The 18,998-nt window shown below is 41.2% G+C and overlaps 1 protein-coding gene and 1 long non-coding RNA gene across 6 annotated transcripts; one reads left to right on the top strand and one right to left on the bottom strand.

The window, feature by feature from the left end:
- Window positions 1–821: 821 nt before the first annotated feature.
- LOC124043292 (cilia- and flagella-associated protein 69-like) lies at window positions 822–13,614 on the bottom strand. Of its 4 annotated transcripts, none has more exons than XM_046361733.1 (23): window positions 11,849–13,614; window positions 11,658–11,717; window positions 11,466–11,531; window positions 10,996–11,105; window positions 10,826–10,902; window positions 10,582–10,758; window positions 10,307–10,459; window positions 9,809–9,986; window positions 9,520–9,643; window positions 9,340–9,388; window positions 9,045–9,166; window positions 8,649–8,880; window positions 8,204–8,368; window positions 7,962–8,077; window positions 5,885–6,003; window positions 5,712–5,793; window positions 5,423–5,615; window positions 5,071–5,211; window positions 3,232–3,308; window positions 2,840–3,037; window positions 2,633–2,719; window positions 2,431–2,535; window positions 822–2,065 (listed from the first exon to the last, which is right to left on the bottom strand). In XM_046361733.1, exons 1-23 carry the CDS (start codon window positions 11,984–11,986, stop codon window positions 1,892–1,894), a joined length of 2,943 nt encoding a protein of 980 aa, XP_046217689.1. In that variant the 5' UTR covers window positions 11,987–13,614; the 3' UTR covers window positions 822–1,891. The 4 variants fall into 4 exon arrangements, with proteins under 4 accessions (XP_046217689.1, XP_046217690.1, XP_046217691.1 ...); XM_046361734.1 differs by having other exon boundaries at window positions 10,660–10,758; XM_046361735.1 differs by lacking the exons at window positions 11,466–11,531; window positions 11,658–11,717; window positions 11,849–13,614 and having other exon boundaries at window positions 823–2,065; window positions 10,826–10,886; window positions 10,996–11,049.
- On the top strand, window positions 12,248–16,753 carry LOC124043293. Of its 2 annotated transcripts, none has more exons than XR_006840295.1 (4): window positions 12,248–12,403; window positions 14,127–14,216; window positions 14,688–14,823; window positions 15,084–16,753. It is a non-coding gene; the product is annotated as an uncharacterized LOC124043293 (long non-coding RNA). The 2 variants fall into 2 exon arrangements; XR_006840294.1 differs by having other exon boundaries at window positions 12,248–12,477.
- The last annotated feature ends 2,245 nt before the right edge of the window (window positions 16,754–18,998 follow it).

Raw genomic sequence — 18,998 nt, 5'->3', positions numbered from 1 at the left:
ATCTTGGTTTGCTGTTTTATCTGTGGATTAATTGTCGGAGTAGAGGACCTTGTGCATTTCAGGTAAAATATATCCCAGGACAAATTAGCTAGCAACAGCAAGCTAGCTAGCTAAATGACCGTAAATGTTTCATGTTTTTTGACCTGTCCCCAAATTAATATAATTGGTTCAGAGTTTTGATATTTAAACCTGCGTGTCCTGATCGTCTCTGGTGTGGTTGGACAAAAACAACTTGCTCGATGATGTATATAAACCCTGGATTGCTGATGCTATTTAATTGCCATTGAGAGGCTTTGAAGTCACCGACATATTGGTACTCCCCAGTTGGAGCAGTCCTCCATAGGAATGAATGGAATGCAACAGTATTTATATTAAATGTTTCAAGGACAAAATTACATGTATTAGTAAATGCATTTATATAGCTTCCAAAATATTTTTTTTACAATGGTGGGAGAGTGCGATGGCTTCAACACAGTGCCCTGCCCCGTTAGACCTCTTTCTGTTTGCAAACATTGCTCAAGATGGTGATGCGCACAAGTTGGTGGCAGGACAAGGGGGGAGTTCTTATAGAACTCCAGCAAAAAAAAAGGCTCTATTTACGTGTTGCTTGTGGGTGCATTTCACACTACTTTTGAATTATAATTTGATTTTAAGGCTTGTATAAATGTCATGCTTAATATAATGTTTATGTCATCATCGCAAATCAACTGCATTATATATATATTTAAAAAAACTTCAACCAGTAAAATTTCTCTTTGGCTTTTGCTACAGCCTATATCAATGAGCATTAGCATTATAGCTAACAACTGCTGCATCCAAAATAGTTATTTTGCAAAGATCACAACCAAATATAATCTTTGCGACTGTTCAAGCAAGAATCAAAACATTATTGTAAGCGTATGACAACCCCAAAAAATGATTTTGTTCAGAAGTAATAAAAACATAAATCTAGGCTTTGTTGAATGGGAGTATGATGGCAAAGGCTTTCTCACTGCCGCCAAAAGTCACACGCATCTGTGCATGACGTCAGTGTGTCGTGTACTGGAAAGTGGTATATAACCTTTCATTATGTGGGGGGAAATTTTTTTATCTTCATCCAACACATCCAGAACTAGTAGCCTGACCACAGTACAAGCAAAGACATTTCCTTTATGGGAACAATATTTTCAAACCAAAGGAAAGCAGGAAAGCGCCATCTTCCCCATCTTGACACACTAGTTGCCTTGTTTAGTATGGGTCTTTGTCTATAGTCTGCAGAGTACAAACATGTGTAGTCATGTTCAGTTTGGCCACAAAAGGCAGTCAATTCGGAGGGGGAGGTAGACAACAGGATGCTGATTGTGGCCTCCTAAATGACTTCATCCGTCAGCCTGCACACTCAGTAAATTGAAACATTATTGCCAAAAGCAGATGCTGGTAACATACTGGTCTTGATGTAAACTGCTAATCACATCACAAAATAGTTTATACCATCACGAAACATGTGAGCACCAAGTAGAATCTTCATCATAAAATGTATCTCTGACATCACAAATGAAACACCTTGTGCACTGAAGGTCAAAATGAGGTGATATCCTCACAAATGATGTGAATTCTGTCGATTGCTACATCAATATTTAAATATTGCTAAATTCCACACACACAAAAAAAAGTCCTAGGCACAATGACAAAATTCAATTACAGCACAATTTTAATAATTTAAAATCTGTTTAATCCATCCATTAATATCTGTTCCTAGTAGATACTAGTAGTCTAATTTTGGTTGTTCATGCTGGATTGATGAATTCCTGTCTGTATGTTCACTCTGAAGCTAACACACCAAATTGTACATGGAGACCTGTAGTAAATAGTGAACGAACACTGAGCAAAGCTATAAGAGGAGGTGGGGTATTTATTTGACTGAAACTGTGTTGAAATACTCTGGGTCCTCAGTGGCAGTGGGGAGTTTCCTAAGGGCTCCACCCTGGATGGGCACCCTCTCCAGTGCCAGCTCTGTATTGGCCAGCGGCCCTCCTGTCAGGTGGGCTGGAGTGCTCTCTACAGTCATCACCCGCCCACAGAAATTCTGAAACACACACACAATTGTTTTAAGGCGGTGGGGAAATCAGAGCAACAGATCAAGCATGGAAACAGGGGGTCATGGTATATGGCCAATATAGCATGGCTAAGGGCTGTTCTTAAGACAAGATGCAATGCAGAGTGTTGTAGGTCGGGGTATATTGGCAATATACCACAAACCCCCGAGGTGCCTTATTGCTATTATAAACGGGTTACCAATGTAATTAGAGCGGTAAAAATAAACGTTTTGTCATACCAGTGGTATACCTTTGATATACCACGGCTTTTAGCCAATCAGCATTCAGGGCTTGAAGCACCCAGTTTATAATTATCAATATAGTACAGTACAATATTTGCATCACAATGACTTACTGTAATTTGTAAGCCATGAATTTGTGTAGGATGGAATATAGTTTCCTTATGCTTTGATTTAGGTCTGGATGAGTCAATAGATCTCTCCTGATGCTCTTTTGTCTCCTGAAATAGAAATTGATAAAGTAATCAATCACCAAGTCTTCCCTACAAATAGCACTTTCAAAGAAAGATTAATTGCTTGAGGCGGACATAGGACAACCTTTAAAATCTTGTAGTTTGATGTCTTCGCCACAAAATGCTCCCAAGACTGGGCTGTAAGCTCCTGCTGTTTCCAGTTGGAACGTATCTGTGAAATTAAGAAATAAACAGAATAACTTAGTCAGACCTTAATTATTTTAGAGCCCTTACACACACATTGGGGCCAGTTGACCCCAGCTGTTATAATGTCACGGGCACGGACGCACACCTCTGTATACATGCGTTTCTCCTCACTGACGTCCTCCTTATCCCGTTGCTCCAGCATGCTGCTCTGCTGTGTGATGACTCTCCTGGCTGTGTCCTCCGTCATCTTAGCAATGGTATCCAGGGCCTCTTCGTCAGGGGTGACTGGTCTCACTCCCTCCAGGCTCAACTCTTTGGAGATCTCATCCCACACCTCGCCAACCTACTGAGATATCTTACCGTTACAAAAAACTGTTTTTCTTCATGATTTGACATGTTTTTTTCTTCTTCTTCTTGTCTTTGTCAGTTTGACACTGTTCTGACTGATACGGATATCATATCAAGCTTATTTGTGTGTGACTGACCTGTTATAAATGTACATTCTAGGATAGGCTAAGAGAGGACACAAATGTTCACCTTAAAGTCCAGATATCTGGTGACAATGCTTAGGGTGATATAATCTTCTGTTGACAATCCAGGCAGGGCTTCAAACCCTGGAATCAGAAGCATTATTTTACCAAAGGAAACAACATTACTGTAAAGCATACATTTGTGTTAATTTCGACATTTCAGGGTGTTGGTATGACAACTGCTCGGCATCAGACCGTAAGGTGCTACAGAGGGTACTGCGTACAGCCCAGTACATCACTGGTGCCAAGTTTCCTGCCATCCAGGACCTGTATACTAGGCGGTGTCAGAGGAAAGCCCAAAACATTGTCAGTGACTCCAGTCACCCAAGTCATAGACTGTTTATTCTGCTACCGCACGGCAAGTGGTACCGAGCGCCAAGTCTAAGACCAAAAGGCTCCATAACAGCTTCTACCCCCAAGCCATAAGACTGCTAAACAATTAATCAAATGGCCACCGGACTATTTACATTGACACCCCCCTCTCTCCATTTGTTTTGTACACTGCTGCTACTCACTATTTATTATCTATGCACACCCCTCACCCTTACCTGTACAAATTACCCCGACTAACCTGTACCCCTGCATACTGACTCAATACACCCTGTATATAGCCTCATTATTGTTATTTTATTGTGTTACTTTTTACTTTAGTTTATTCGGTAAATATTTTCTTAATGAACTCTTCTTGAACTGCACTGTTGGTTAAGGATCATGCGAATTTTCGCAGCTTTTTGTTAAAAATCGCGCAACATTTCAAAGTCCTGCGACTCATGCCAGGAATATAGTATATGCAAATAAGTATGTGTGTATAGAAAACACTCTGAAGTCTCTAAAACTGGTTAAATAATGTCTGTGGCTATAACGCAACGTGTTTAGGAGTAAAAATCCCTCGAAAAACTGTTCTCCAAAAACACAAAAAATATATTAATCCGCCAGTCAATGTATTGTTTAAGCGACTGCAAATACATGAAGCTGTTCTGTAAACGCCTACAGCTTCCACACGATGTCGCCAGTGCTGGCATTTCGAGCAGACTTAATCCTTGGTTGTATGACGTTTTGTCCTTTCCTGTTTCAGTCTCTCAACAGGATGTTATTAAAATGGAAAAGATGGCCGCTGATTTCAAGACTAGCTGCTATCGAATACAGATCGCCCCGTGATGAATTGTATAGATTTTTAACGTTTATTAATACCTAAAGTTGGTTTAGAAAAGTAGGTTGAAGTGTTTTGTAAAAGTATATAGGCACCTTTTGTCATTTTAAAAAGTGACGTTGCGTCTTGTAAAAGGGAATATTCCTGGATCAGACCGGTCTTCAGAAAATGACATTTTGGCTATACAATGACGGATTTACTCGGGAAAAAGACCCAATTGTGATGTTTATGGGATATATAGGGGTGCCAAAAAAGAAGCTCATCAAAGGTAATGAATGTTTTATATTTTATTTCTGCGTTTTGGGTAGCGCCGGCTACCGCAAAATCTGTCGTTTTAGATGACGTTCCAGTACTTTGGGGGTGCATGCTATCAGATAATAGCTTCTCATGCTTTCGCCGAAAAGCATTTTACAAATCTGACTCGGTGGCTAGATTCACAACGAGTGTAGCTTTAATTCAGTACCTTGTATGTGTGTTTTAATGAAAGTTTGATTTTTATCAAAAACTATACGTGGGCGCTCTTGAAATTTCCGCTGATTTGATCCCGACAGCGGAACCAACTCCCTAAAAAGTTAAGGGCTTTTAAGTAAGCATTTCACGGTAAGGTATACACATGTTGTATTTGGCAACATGTGACAAATAAAGTTTGATTTGATTTCATCCGTCCTTTGAAAATAGTAGTCAATTGTCCTTTACCAAGTTTACAGAAGACAGAGTAGATCTTGGAGCGAAGGTTCTCAGACACATCCATCACTGCAGCACTAGGCCTGTTAGCAGGCAGTGATACCTGGGAATCATCCTCCTCTTGGTAATAACACAGAATAGGCTTCTTGGGATCTAGCCATAAAACAGAAGAAAAAAAAAGAAGAAAAAGTTTGAGCTTTAGTAGTTTTAGTAGTAGGATGTTACTGTAGCTCCATTATGAAACAGAGACAACATTTACTGTATTATTCAAAGAGTATTGACCTCACTGCATAGCATTTCACTGTCCTTGTGTGATTGTTAACAGCAGTAATCCCACTTAATTTGAATGATACCATGGACCCACCTGAGATCCTTCCATAGAGGTCTCTGCTCACCCCCAGCTCTGCCTCTTCCTGCCTCCAGAGCTGTAAGAGTAGCCCCGGGGTGGTCAGGCTCTTCTGCCCTCGCCAGGCCAGGATGTGAGACATCGTCTTGGGGTTGTCACACAGCTCCAGCAGTGTTCCAAGGACCACGTTTTGCATGTTCCTAGGGCTCGACTGCAGGTAAGATGGGTTCAGAAATTCAACATGGTGCAAAAGAAAAAGTACTGCTTGAGCTACACCTAAGGATGCCACACCAGATAGTGTACTTACATGAAGCAAGTCAAGCAGAAGGAAAATGCCTTCTTTTTCCAAAAACACATCTTCTGTGGTGTAGCATCCAACGATACAGGACCTAAAGTAAAACAACAGCCCACAAATGAGAACATACAGTACAAGAGTCACAGATGGAAGAAGTAAACTGATGTATTGGTAAGTGAACTGACCAGACACAATCCACGGTGGAGAGGATGAGTTTGTTGTGTCCCAGGCCACTGTAGAACTTCTCAGTGCTCATCTTGAGGAAATGCACCGTCATCTCAACTCCTTCCGATCCAAACAATTCCTGGGGCATATAATAGCATGGAGTTAAACCCATTTTAGTCTCCATTTAAATTCAATGAAAGCGAAAACATCATAGTGCATTGAGGCTTTTTAACTGCTGTTACGAGGGTGAGTAACACATAATTCTCCAATATCCTCTTTGAAGATGTTGTATTTGTACAGTGGGGCAAAAAAGTATTTAGTCAGCCACCAATTGTGCAAGTTCTCCCACTTAAAAATATGAGAGAGGCCTGTATTTTTCATCATAGGTACACTTCAACTATGACAGACAAAATGAGAAATAAAAATCCAGAAAATCACATTGTAGGATTTTTAATGAATTTATTTGCAAATTATGGTGGAAAATAAGTATTTGGTCAATAACAAAAGTTTCTCTCAATACTTTGTTATATACCCTTTGTTGGCAATGACAGAGGTCAAACGTTTTCTGTAAGTCTTCACAAGGTTTTCACACACTGTTGCTGGTATTTTGGCCCATTCCTCCATGCAGATCTCCTCTAGAGCAGTGATGTTTTGGGGCTGTTGCTGGGCAACACGGACTTTCAACTCCCTCCAAAGATTTTCTATGGGGTTGAGATCTGGAGACTGGCTAGGCCACTCCAGGACCTTGAAATGCTTCTTATGAAGCCACTCCTTCGTTGCCCGGGCGGTGTGTTTGGGATCATTTTCATGCTGAAAGACCCAGCCAAGTTTCATCTTCAATGCCCTTGCTGATGGAAGGAGGTTTTCACTCAAAATCTCACGGTACATGGCCCCATTCATTCTTTCCTTTACACGGATCAGTCGTCCTGGTCTCTTTGCAGAAAAACAGCCCCAAAGCATGATGTTTCCACCCCCATGCTTCACAGTAGGTATGGTGTTCTTTGTCCTTCAAACACGACGAGTTGAGTTTTTACCAAAAAGTTATATTTTGGTTTCATCTGACATTCTCTCAATCTTCATCTGGATCATCCAAATGCTCTCTAGCAAACTTCAGACGGGCCTGGACATGTACTGGCTTAAGCAGGGGGACACGTCTGGCACTGCAGGATTTGAGGCCCTGGCGGCGTAGTGTGTTGGTAGGCTTTGTTACTTTGGTCCCAGCTCTATGCAGGTGATTCACTAGGTCCCCCCGTGTGGTTCTGGGATTTTGGCTCACCGTTCTTGTGATCATTTTGACCCCACGGGGTGAGATCTTGCGTGGAGCCCCAGATCGAGGGAGATTAGCAGTGGTCTTGTATCTCTTCCATTTCCTAATAATCTCTCCCACAGTTGATTTCTTCAAACCAAGCTGCTTACCTATTGCAGATTCAGTTTTCCCAGCCTGGTGCAGGTCTACAATTTTGTTTCTGGTGTACTTTGACAGCTCTTTGGTCTTGGCCATAGTGGAGTTTGGAGTGTGACTGTTTGAGGTTGTGGACAGGAGACTTTCTTACTGATAACAAGTTCAAACAGGTGCCATTAATACAGGTAACGAGTGGAGGACAGAGGAGCCTCTTAAAGAAGAAGTTACAGGTCTGTGAGAGCCAGAAATCTTGCTTGTTTGTAGGTGACCAAATACTTATTTTCCACCATAATTTGCAAATTAATTCATTTAAAATCATACAGGCCTCTCTCATCTTTTTAAGTGGGAGAACTTGCACAATTGGTGGCTGACTAAATACTTTTTTGCCCCACTGTATATATTAGGGATCCCCATTACCTGCTGCCAAGGCAGCAGCTATTCTTCCTGGGGTCCAAACACACTAAGGCACTTACATTACGTATAAAACAAAAGATAAAACAATATATCATATAACATTATTACACCACTACATATCTATAATACAAAATGTATAATACCACCATACAACAATATTACAATGTATGTGTGTGTAGAGTGTGTGTGCTAGCGCTTGTGCACGTATGTGTGTGTCTGTACCTTTCTGTGTGTCTCTTTACAGTCCCCGCTGTAATCAAGGTTCTTGACCTTAGTTTTACCTTTCTGTGTGGATTGTTCTCGCAGAGTGCTGACAGGATCAGCTGAATGTCAGCCTTGATCTCCAAGGTAATAACGTCCTCCTCCTCAGGACTCCCCTCCATCTGCATAATTATCACTGGGAAAGTTGTGCTCAATATTATGGAAAAACACAGATACTTTGTGAAGCTTGCATTTGGAATCAAAATCTAAATATCCATAATAGCTGTAATATTCCAAAAGGGGAGGTACCGCCTGTCATTACCAAGCAGCTGGCTGATGGCTCCTTGATCAAAAAGGTCCTGGTTGATTGCTTCGTTGCCTAGAGACGCCATGGATCTCAGCAGCCTCACACAGTAACGCATCTGAGCCTTCTTACTGCCCCTCCCTCCAGTGCCATGGAAACTATGGCCCTGTCCAAAGTAGGCATCTGTTGGGCATAAACAATGATGTGATACAAACAATAATTGCAGATCAAACTATGTGACCAATTTCAAGTTCCATTAAATTCATAGCTAAGTCATCATAAGTGGCCAAACAAATGTGAGGTACCAGTCTCTGAATTACTCCCATCATACAAGCCAATATATGAAATTAAGAACATTGCTTTGGAGAAGTCCATCTGCAACTAACGTTGTCTACACACCACTGCATCTGTTCAACTCCTGTCCAAGTTCGTGGTAAGTTCCCAGGGTGCCCCCTCTCCTCACCTTGCTCAGTGCACCACTCCAGCAGCAGCAGAAGGCAGGTGTTTCCCTGGCAGATCATATAGTCATCCAGCATCAGTGGAGCCACGGTGGCCAGAGTGGCCAGAGCCTGCAGTTGCAGCTCCTCCTGCTGGACAGGGGTCCAGTTGCGTGGCCCTGACTGGCCTTCAGGAGGAGCAGCAGTGGGCTTCACTAGGTGGAGCAGGGCCAGGACAACATGGCCCTCTTTGAACAGCTGGTAGACAAACATCACGTCTGAAGTTACAGTTTACAACACATCAGAAAGTATGAATAATTTGTATGTACTCTGGAATGTTTTTCAGACTATCAATGACACACTAACATTAAATAATGCAGCTAATCGATCGTTCACATTACGGAAGTAAAATACTCATTCACCTGCAGAGCAGATAAGTCTTTTGACATGACAACAACCAGATTTAGTAGCAACCTTTTCATCTCAAAATCTTCATTGTTATAGGATAGCTTGAGGTTGCGGACCAACGGGTTGTGACTCTTGACTTGGATACAAAGAAAAATAATATCAAAATAGTTCATGACCATTCAACTTCATTTGGAAGATAACATGTAACAGATTTACTTTATAGTGCATCAAACATTATCACTAATTACAAACACATCATTTATATTAATATATATATATATATATATATGAGCCAAAAAAGAGGCTTACGTTCTGGAAATGTAACAAAAAGAATGAGCTGCTTGGCAAATAAACTCTCCTGTAAATGAGGACAAACAAATAAACAAATATCAATAACATGTGATGCTTGAAGTGTGGTATGATTATTGACAATTGATGACATTCCTGTAATTTACTTCCTGCTTTGATTTAGTAATACAATTTGCTTACAATGAGTGGAGATTTGGGGTTTTCAGCTATGAGAGTTGTGATCACCAGTAGATCATTCCTGAGTTGGAAGTCGTAATGTCGAAAGCCATTCAGCAGCTGGTGCAAAAATGCTTCTTTCAGAGCCCTATGTTTGAGACGATAATAATCATTAGTACTTAATTTCCCTTCACATTTTACACAGTTAATTTGTAATGGTTGTAAACACTTTTTCAATGTGAGTACTGTTTATTGCACTCACTCATGCAGAATGTGAATGAGCTCTTAAAAAATGTAGGTAAAAGTCACATACATAATACAGTCCATGTTGCTCAATTGGGCTGTAACCTCCTCTTTGCAACCTCTCTCCAGCAAGTTCCATAGGATCTCCGAGGAGCGGAACAGGACTTGCCCTGAAGGGTCTGGCTCATTCATATGGAAACAGATCTGCTGTGCCCCCTGTGCCTTTAATATTAGGCTACAGTTCACATCTGTGTACAAAACATACATGTGACTGTATGAGGTGGAATAAATAGAGAATGACTCCTTGACATTGACAGAGGTAAACTGTAAGTTACTGCTATGATTGGTCCTTCTTTAAAGGGCTACATTATCTCAAGAGCTACTTTCTCTGATGAAGGATGAAGGGCTCCAATCCAAAGTAGTGCACTATAAAGGGAAATAGGGTCCCACACAACCAATGTTCTGACTTTCTCTAGGTCTGGGATTTCTGAGACTATGCCAGTTGGGAAACATACAGAAACTAATTCACCAGTCCTTTATAGCAATTCATGTTTGAATTGTTATTTACCAGATGAGCTGGAGAGCATCTGAAGAGTCTGTAGGACCTGGAGCTTGACTGCAGGCTGGTTCTCCAGGAGGGCCATGGACAGGACCAGAGTCTCAGCCAGCCCACTCTGCTCCAACAGCTGCACCCTGTAGCCTAGGCTGGTAGGGTGGAGTCCTACAGAAAATAGGATATTACAACAGAAGATAATAAGCATATTTCTGTGAAGTGGTACACCATTTCAGACAGGTGAATGTCTTACAACGAACACAACCTCAATATCATTTAAAATGGCTCACTCATTGACTGTTTAGAGAATCTGTGAGAGGCAACAGCTGGCTTTGAGGCAGCTGCAGGCTTTGAAAGACTGTCCATACCATCCACACTGTGTTTTGATGTCACAGAGCTGTACACGGATATAATAGAGTGGCAGATTTGGTTCCTCACTTCAGCGTTTGGCACCCTCATCAGAAACCCTGCAAACATAAAATACATTGGTATCACACATTGTATGACCACAGCAGTGCTGCATGTGTTACGTACCCATCTGAGAGAATGATTCTTTGACAGTCTGTGCGTAGGTCACTTCATCAGAGGTCTTTTCCTTTAGGAAAGGAAGCCTAAGTAATACAAGTTATAGTCTGTAAGCTTGTAAGCTTGTATTTGGTTTGAATAATTAAGAAAAAACGATTAAACAAGCAACAACAACTCACCGACAAATCTTCAGTAAGTCACATAGCACTGAAGTATATTCAGGATGATCTTTGGACTTCTCAGCACAGATATATAAAATCTTAAAAACATCTGCCAACTCTTTCAAAAGCTTGAAAATGTAATATTAAGGACAAATAACCACGTGAAGAAGTAGGCTAACTATGGAAATAATGGTGTCTAAAAATACCCCATGGAGACATACAATATCTCATAAGTATAATTATTTCTGGGCAATAAAAATGCTGAACCCAAAAATAATTAGCTGGTAATTGGGATCTAGAGAATTCAATGTGTCTACATTTGGTACTCGGAGGACATGACACTGCCTAACAACATAGGCTTATCTATTTCCAAAACATCATTAGGGGATATGAGTCAGAAGAGTTTACACCCTGGCAGAATTAGTTCTGAACAAGAAAATAATCAATCAGCCCAATGAAATGAAGAAAAAGTCAGGTAAGAAGGATACAAAGCCTTTTTGACATCTCTGCACTACTTTCTTCAAAGCAAAAATCTGTCTCTCTTTCAAAGTAGCCTGAAGCAGAGATATAAATGTTGGATTAACATTTGTCATTTCCATTGAATTAATAGCTTAGTTTATGATTTTGTTACTAACCTAGTAATAGTTTAATGATTATGTTGACAAATATTTTCCACTTACTGCTAAAGGATCCTCAAGAAAATGTATCACACGACTGAGTTCAATAGGTTTAGTGAGAACCTGAAAAAGCACATGAATGCATTTGATAAATTCACATGAATCCAGATTCCTAAGACAAAGTGAACCTTTATTTGAAATGCATGACAAAGTAGTTTAAAACATGTCAAAGTAGAAAAATATAAACAACTTACCAACTGTTTCTCTTGATCATTGTCTTTTGGTATATGTTTGATAACTGGGATCGCATGTTTTCTTCGATGCACTTTGGCTTTCGATCCAGTTGAAGTTGTCAAATAACTTTTAGTCATTGCAGCCTCCGATGCAAGCATTGCAAACGCGTTTGTGCAAAAAATACCTGCTTTACAGAGTTCCGCGTGTACAACTGAAATGTTTCAGTTAGTTGACATAACAAATATTATAAATACATAGAAGAAAGTAACTATAGTCGATGCCTCACAAAAACACCGACGTCTGTGTTTGCCTCAGACCTCCCTATGTGCGCTTGTATCCGTTACTATGGTTATCTCCCTACTACCACAAACAGAAAATACCACATCTCGAAACGCCTACTTTTCCCGTTCTGACACACCGGAAGTGGGTTTTTGGTGACAGCATTCGCAATTATTTCAGACAGAATAACGACAACAAAGGCAGATTGATAACAATTAATTCTTACAATCGTCTCAAATAAATTAATAAACTCTGAATCGGAAAAAGAGCACAGTCTGCCATGCTGACATTTGCAGGTTAGTGCGTATATATCCAAATTGCACGGATCTGTTAGTTGTGGACAGCTGATTAATGATCAATTGGGCAGCAGGTCAGCTTCATCTCTATTACAATCATTAAATATGTTTTATAACTAAACCTCAATGTTCTATCTGTGCTATAATGTCCCTGTGTTTTCATATTAAAGCCGATAGTAGCCGCTAGATCTGCACTATCATCTAGGATTGATGTGCCCAGCCGGTAATACCAAATATTTGTATAACTAAACCAATATTGACCATAGATTGTCGTTTCCAATGGGAACAAATTAGTCATAATGGGCAGAGCCAAGCACGTGCTAGCGAGATCCTATTTGTCAACATAATCATTAAACTATTACTAGGTTAGTAACAAAATCATCTGCATATTGCCATTAGGGAACGCCTCCTTTGTGAAGTGCTCTTGTGCAATAACTCAATTCACCTTTGCACTCGTTCTAAACAACGCGTTTTTTATTTTATTTTGCAAAGGGTAAAGTCAACAACTTAGTCCACTCTGTTCATAAGATTATATTGAGATCAAATGTTTAATCGATGAGAAAATGTGCAGAATCTCGGCCAAAATCCATCTCGTTCCATCTTCTTCCACTGCAAGCCAGTGACCAGCTTTTTCTTCTACTTCTATGGTATAATGGCGTAACAATCAAATGTACCGTCGGCCACCAACTGTGCGGGTGGGTAATAAGGATCCATCCGCAAAAATAAAACATTTGGGTAAAAAAAAGAAGGAAAAAAAAGAAAAACAACAACAAAAGGAACCTGCTTTTCTGTAAAAAAAACTAAACGTTTTTTAATCAGGTCCCAACACAGGTTCAGAAGCCTCCTGTGAGGGTGGGACATTTCCTAGCAACAAAAGTCCTTGTAGTGTTTCTGACATGAAGTCCTGGAGCCCCAAAAACTTCTCAGTTGCAGATATAATGATATCCAGGCTATTTGACTTCTTAGACACTTATGCTGTACAATTAATCACTGTGGCTATAAATGCCACTAAAATCCACCTTCTTCACAATGAGTGTATCCAGATCACCCGATTGACTTAAAACACTAGCAACTGATTGCCAGGACGACCTGGCATGATGACTCCTTGCTGTCCCCAGTCCACCTGGCCGTGCTGCTGCTCCAGTGTCAACTGTTCTGCCTGCGGCTATGGAACCCTGACCTGTTCACCGGACGTGCTACCTGTCCCAGACCTGCTGTTTTCAACTCTCTAGAGACAGCAGGAGCGGTAGAGATACTCTTAATGATCGGCTATGAAAAGGCAACTGACATTTACTCCTGAGGCGCTAACTTGCTGCACCCTCGACAACTACTGAGATTATTATTTTACCATGCTGGTCATTTATGAACATTTGAACATGTTGGCCATGTTCTGTTATAATCTCCACCCGACACAGCCAGAAGAGGACTGGCCACCCATTACATTTACATTACACCCCTCATATTCTGGTTCCTCTCTAGGTTTCTTCCTAGGTTTTGGCCTTTCTATGGAGTTTTTCCTAGCCACCGTGCTTCTACACCTGCATTGCTTGCTGTTTGGGGTTTTAGGCTGGGTTTCTGTTCAGCACTTTGAGATATCAGCTGATGTAAGAAGGGCTATATAAATACATTTGATTTGATTTAAAAGAAACTGGTTTATCCTGTCACCAAAAACTGTGTCTTGACACACCTAATCCGCAAATTGCCGTTCCCATACCGCTTTTAGGACGAGAAGATCCAAGGTGCAGACTATTTTGGCCACAAAGATGTTGCTGGTCAGTGCATGAAGGTCCTGTGTGAAGTCTTCAAGGAGCAGGTAATGGAATAACCCTCTACTAGGAAGAGAATATTGCGCAGATGACATTAATACACAGTTTATATTACTACACAGATTATATTACTACACAGATGACGTTAGGTACTACACAGATTAAGTTAGTACACAGTTTACATAACATTACTACACAGAGGGCATTACTACAGAGATGACATTACTACACACATTACTACACAGATGACATTACGACAGATTATATTACATTACTACACAGATTAAATTAGTTACTACATATTACGTTACCTTACAACACAGAGGACATTACTACACAGATTATACTACTACATTACTACACATTAGATTTTCAAGATATTCAAGGTCTCCCTTGTAAAAGAGGTCTCCTACCCTCAATGGGACTTCCTGGATAAATAAAGGTTAAAGCTGCAATATGTAACTTTTTTTGTATTATCTTGTACCTTATCCTCATTACTTTCCCATTGTCTTGGCCAGGAGTTCCTAGAGAAAGTGAAGTACTTTGTGATGTGGTAGAGCAGACATGTGGTCTCAGATGTCATACGTCTTTGTGAAGACTGGAGGCAACGGGAGGCCTATGACATCATCACTGATGATGTTCTTTGCTGGTTAGGTAAGATCCATTTTATCATTCTACCCCAATGTATCACACTACAGGGCTCATATTCATAAAGTGTCAGAGTAGAATTGATAATCTAGGATCAGGTTCCACCAGTCCATGTAATCTTATTCTAAAAGGCACAACCTATCCTGGATCAGTACTCCTACTCTTGAGACACTTCATGGATTTAGGCCCAGGTCTTCACAACAAAGATAATATCCGTGAGAGTAGATTTTCAATGCATTTCATTATATGTGTCTTTATCTCTCCAGGAAACCAACAGAAACATTCCTATTTGAGTGGCGTCCGTGAAGCAAGTAAAAACGACTGACTGTGTAGCTCAGTTGGTAGAGCATGGCGCTTGTAACACCAGGGCAGTGGGTTCGATCCCCGGGACCACCCATACGTAGAATGTATGCACACATGACTGTAAGTCGCTTTGGATAAAAGCGTCTGCTAAATGGCATATATAAAATCGCCTTACCTGTGAGCAGTCAGTCACACAATACCAGCATGACTACATCTCAGTCGTACAGAGCAACACTTCAGTTCCTCACTCAACTGAGTCACTACGCTTTTAAGTGGTGTTTTCAACCAGTGTGTACTGTACCTCTTGTGTGAGCAGAGATGACCAATCCTTCTGTAGCTCAGTTGGTAGAGCATGGCGCTTGTAACGCCAGGGCAGTGGGTTCGATCCCCGGGACCACCCATACGTAGAATGTATGCACACATTACTGTAAGTCGCTTTGGATAAAAGCGTCTGCTAAATGGCATATATTATTATTATATTATTGTAATGCGGAAATGTTATGGACATTGAATCAATGTGGAAAACTGATTGGATTTGCACAAATTAACATAAGAGAATTTCATAATTTTCTTACCCAGCTTTTAACCTAAATGTAATGACATTACGAAATGTTTTGTTGATTTCACGTTAGTTGACAACTAGACATGGAACTGACGTCTGTGCCCAGTGGGACACTTCGTGTTGGTTTAGTTGGAGATCACTGTAATAAGAAATTAAAAGATTGGCAGCGCAAGTATGCTTCTAAACAATGAATTTTGATGTACAAATGGACATACAGTATTTCTGTTATATGTGGATTGTTTGTCAATAACTATTTAGTGAGGTGCATGCTAATGTCGTGCACACATCAATAGCTTTCAAAGTTCCAATGTGTTAGTACAATGAGCACTTAACTGTTGAAGTAATAAAAGTTGATAACTTAAATGGATAAATGAGTACTTTTGCAGTAGCACTTTTGTGTTTTATAATGATGAATTCATTAATTATAATTTCTGTTTTCAGAACAAAACTGGGCCTGAATATACTTTAAATTACCAAGATAGAACTGCCAAAGGGGAATGAGTTGCAATCTACTGCAGAGGTAGCCTGCAAAGGTTTGTCATACTTTCCAGGTTGATGCCCAGTTAGAGCTTCTAATTTAAAAAAATGAAACTCTCCAGAAATAAGTCTCTCCCTGTTGCCGCCTTTTCTAGACCCCCCCTCAGCTCCCAGCTGTGCCCTGGACACCATATGTGAATTGATTGCCCCCAGTCTATCTTCAGAGGTTGTTCTGTTGGGTGACCTAAACTGGGATATGCTTAACACCTCGGCCGTCCTACAATCTAAACTAGATGCCCTCAATCTCAAACAAATTATCAAGGAACCCGCCAGGTACAACCCTAAATCCGCAAACATGGGCAACCTCATAGATATTATCCTGACCAACTTGCCCTCCAAATACACCTCTGCTGTATTCAATCAGGATCTCAGCGAACACTGCCTCATTGCATGCATCCGTTATGGGTCCGTGGTCAAACGAACACCCCCATCACTGTCGAACACTCCCTAAAACACTTCTGTGAGCAAGCCTTTCTAATCGACATGGCCCGGGTATCCTGGAAGGATATTGACCTCATCCCGTCAGTAGAGGATGCCTGGTTGTTCTTTAAAAGTAATTTCCTCAACATCTTATATAAGCATGTCCCATTCAAAAAATGTAGAATAAGAACAGATATAGCACTTGGTTCACTCCAGACCTGACTGCCCTTGACCAGCACTAAAACAACCTGTGGCGTACTGCACTAGCATCGAATAGTCCCCGCGATATGCAACTTTTCAGGGAAGTCAGGAACCAATACACACACTCAGTTAGGAAAGCAAAGGCTAGCTTTTTCAAACAGAAATTTGCATCCTGTAGCTCTAACTCCAAACGGTTTGGGACACTATACAGTCCATGGAGAATAAGAGCACTTCCTCCCAGCTTCCCACTGCACTGAGGCTAGGAAACACTGTCACCACCGATAAATCCATGATAATCGAGAATTTCAAAAAAGCATTTCTCTACGGCTGGTCATGCATTCCTCCTGGCTACCCCAACCCCGGCTAACAGCTCCGCACCCCCCGCAGCTACTTGCCCACGACTCCCCTGCTTCTCCTTCACACAAATCCAGATAACAGATGTTCTGAAAGAGCTGCAAAAACTAGACCCATACAACCCGTAATCAGCTGGGCTAGACAATCTGGACCCTCTCATTCTAAAATTATCCACCGCCATTGTCGCAACCCCTATTACTAGTTTGTTCGAACTCTCTTTCGTATTGCCCGAGATTCCTAAAGATTGGAAAGCTGCCGCGGTCATCCCCCTCTTCAAAGTGGGTGACACTCTTGACCCAAACTGTTACAGACCTATATCCATCCTGCCCTGCCTTTCTAAAGTCTTCGAAAGCCAAGTTAACAGATCACTGACAATTTCAAATCCCACCGTACCTTTTCCACTGTGCACTCCGGTTTCCAAGCTGGTCACGGGTGTACATCAGCCACACTCAAGGTACTAAACGATATTATAACCGCTGTCGATAAAAGACAGTACTGTGCAGACGTCTTCATCAACCTGGCCAAGGCTTTTGACTCTGTCAATCACAACATTCTTATTGGCTGACTCAACAGCCTTGGTTTCTCAAATGACTGTCTCGCCTGGTTCTCCAACTACTTCTCAGATAGAGTTCAGTGTGTCAAATCGGAGGGCCTGTTGTACGGACCTCTGGCAGTCTCTATGGGGGTACCACAGGGTTCAACTCTCGGGCCAACTTTTCTCTGTATATATCAGTGATGTCGCTCTTGCAGCAAGTGATTCCTTGATCCACCTCTACGCAGACGACACCATTCTGCATACATCTGGCCCTTCTTTGGACAATGTGTTAACAAACCTCCAAACGAGCATCAATGCCATACAACACTCCTTCCGTGGCCTCCAACTGCTTTTAAATGCGCGTAAAACTAAGTGCATGCTCTTCAACCAATTGCTGCCCGCAACCGCCCTCCCGACTAGCATCACTACTCTGGATGGTTCTGACTTAGAATATGTAACTACAAATACCTAGGTGTCTGGTTAGACTGTAAACTCTCCTTCCAGACTCATATTAAGCATCTCCAATAAATAAATAAAAATCTAGGATCCGCTTCCTACGTCACAACAAAGCATTCTTCACTAATGCTGCCAAACATACCCTCGTAAAACTGACTATTCTACCGATTCTCGACTTCAGCGATGTCATTTACAAAATATCCTCCAACACTCTACTCAGCAAATTGGATGCAGTCTATCACAGTGCCATCCGTTTTGTCACCAAAGCCCCATATACCACCCACCATTGCAACCTGTATGCTCTCGTCGGCTGGCCCTCGCTACATATTCGTCGCCAGACCCACTGGCTCCAGGTCATCTAGAAGTCTTTGCTAAGTAAAGCTCCACTTTATCTCAGCTCACTGGTCACCATAACACCCACCCGTAGCACACGCTCCAGCAGGTATATCTCACTGGTCATCCCCAAAGCCAACACCTTCTTTGGTCACCTTTCCTTCCAGTTCTCTGCTGCCAATGACTGGAACAAATTGCAAAAAAAACCCCCCAAAAAACACTGAAGTTGGAGACTTATATCTCCCTCACTAACTTTAAGCATCAGCTATCTGAGCAGTTTACTGATCGCTGCAGCTGTACACAGCCCATTTGTAAATAGCCCATCAAACTACCTACCTCAACCCCATATCGTTTTTATTACTTTTGTTTTGCTCTTTCACACACCAGTACTTCTACTTGCACATCATCATCTGCACATCTATCACTCCAGTGTTCATTTGCTAAATTGTAATTACTTCGCTTCTATGGCCTATTTTTTTG

Source organism: Oncorhynchus gorbuscha, linkage group LG09, assembly GCF_021184085.1.
Source record: "Oncorhynchus gorbuscha isolate QuinsamMale2020 ecotype Even-year linkage group LG09, OgorEven_v1.0, whole genome shotgun sequence".
Lineage (NCBI taxonomy): Eukaryota > Metazoa > Chordata > Actinopteri > Salmoniformes > Salmonidae > Oncorhynchus > Oncorhynchus gorbuscha.
This window is presented reverse-complemented; position numbering and strand designations above follow the sequence as displayed.

Coding starts and splice junctions, on each gene's coding strand:
- LOC124043292 (XM_046361733.1), bottom strand. CDS start 11,986: ATGCTTGCATCGGAGGCTGCAATGACTAAAAGTTATTTGACAACTTCA. Junction 3,309..5,070: donor CTCTGTCTTCTGTAAACTTG/GTAAAGGACAAT, acceptor TTCTGATTCCAG/GGTTTGAAGCCCTGCCTGGA. Junction 2,066..2,430: donor TTCATGGCTTACAAATTACA/GTAAGTCATTGT, acceptor TGTGTGTTTCAG/AATTTCTGTGGGCGGGTGAT.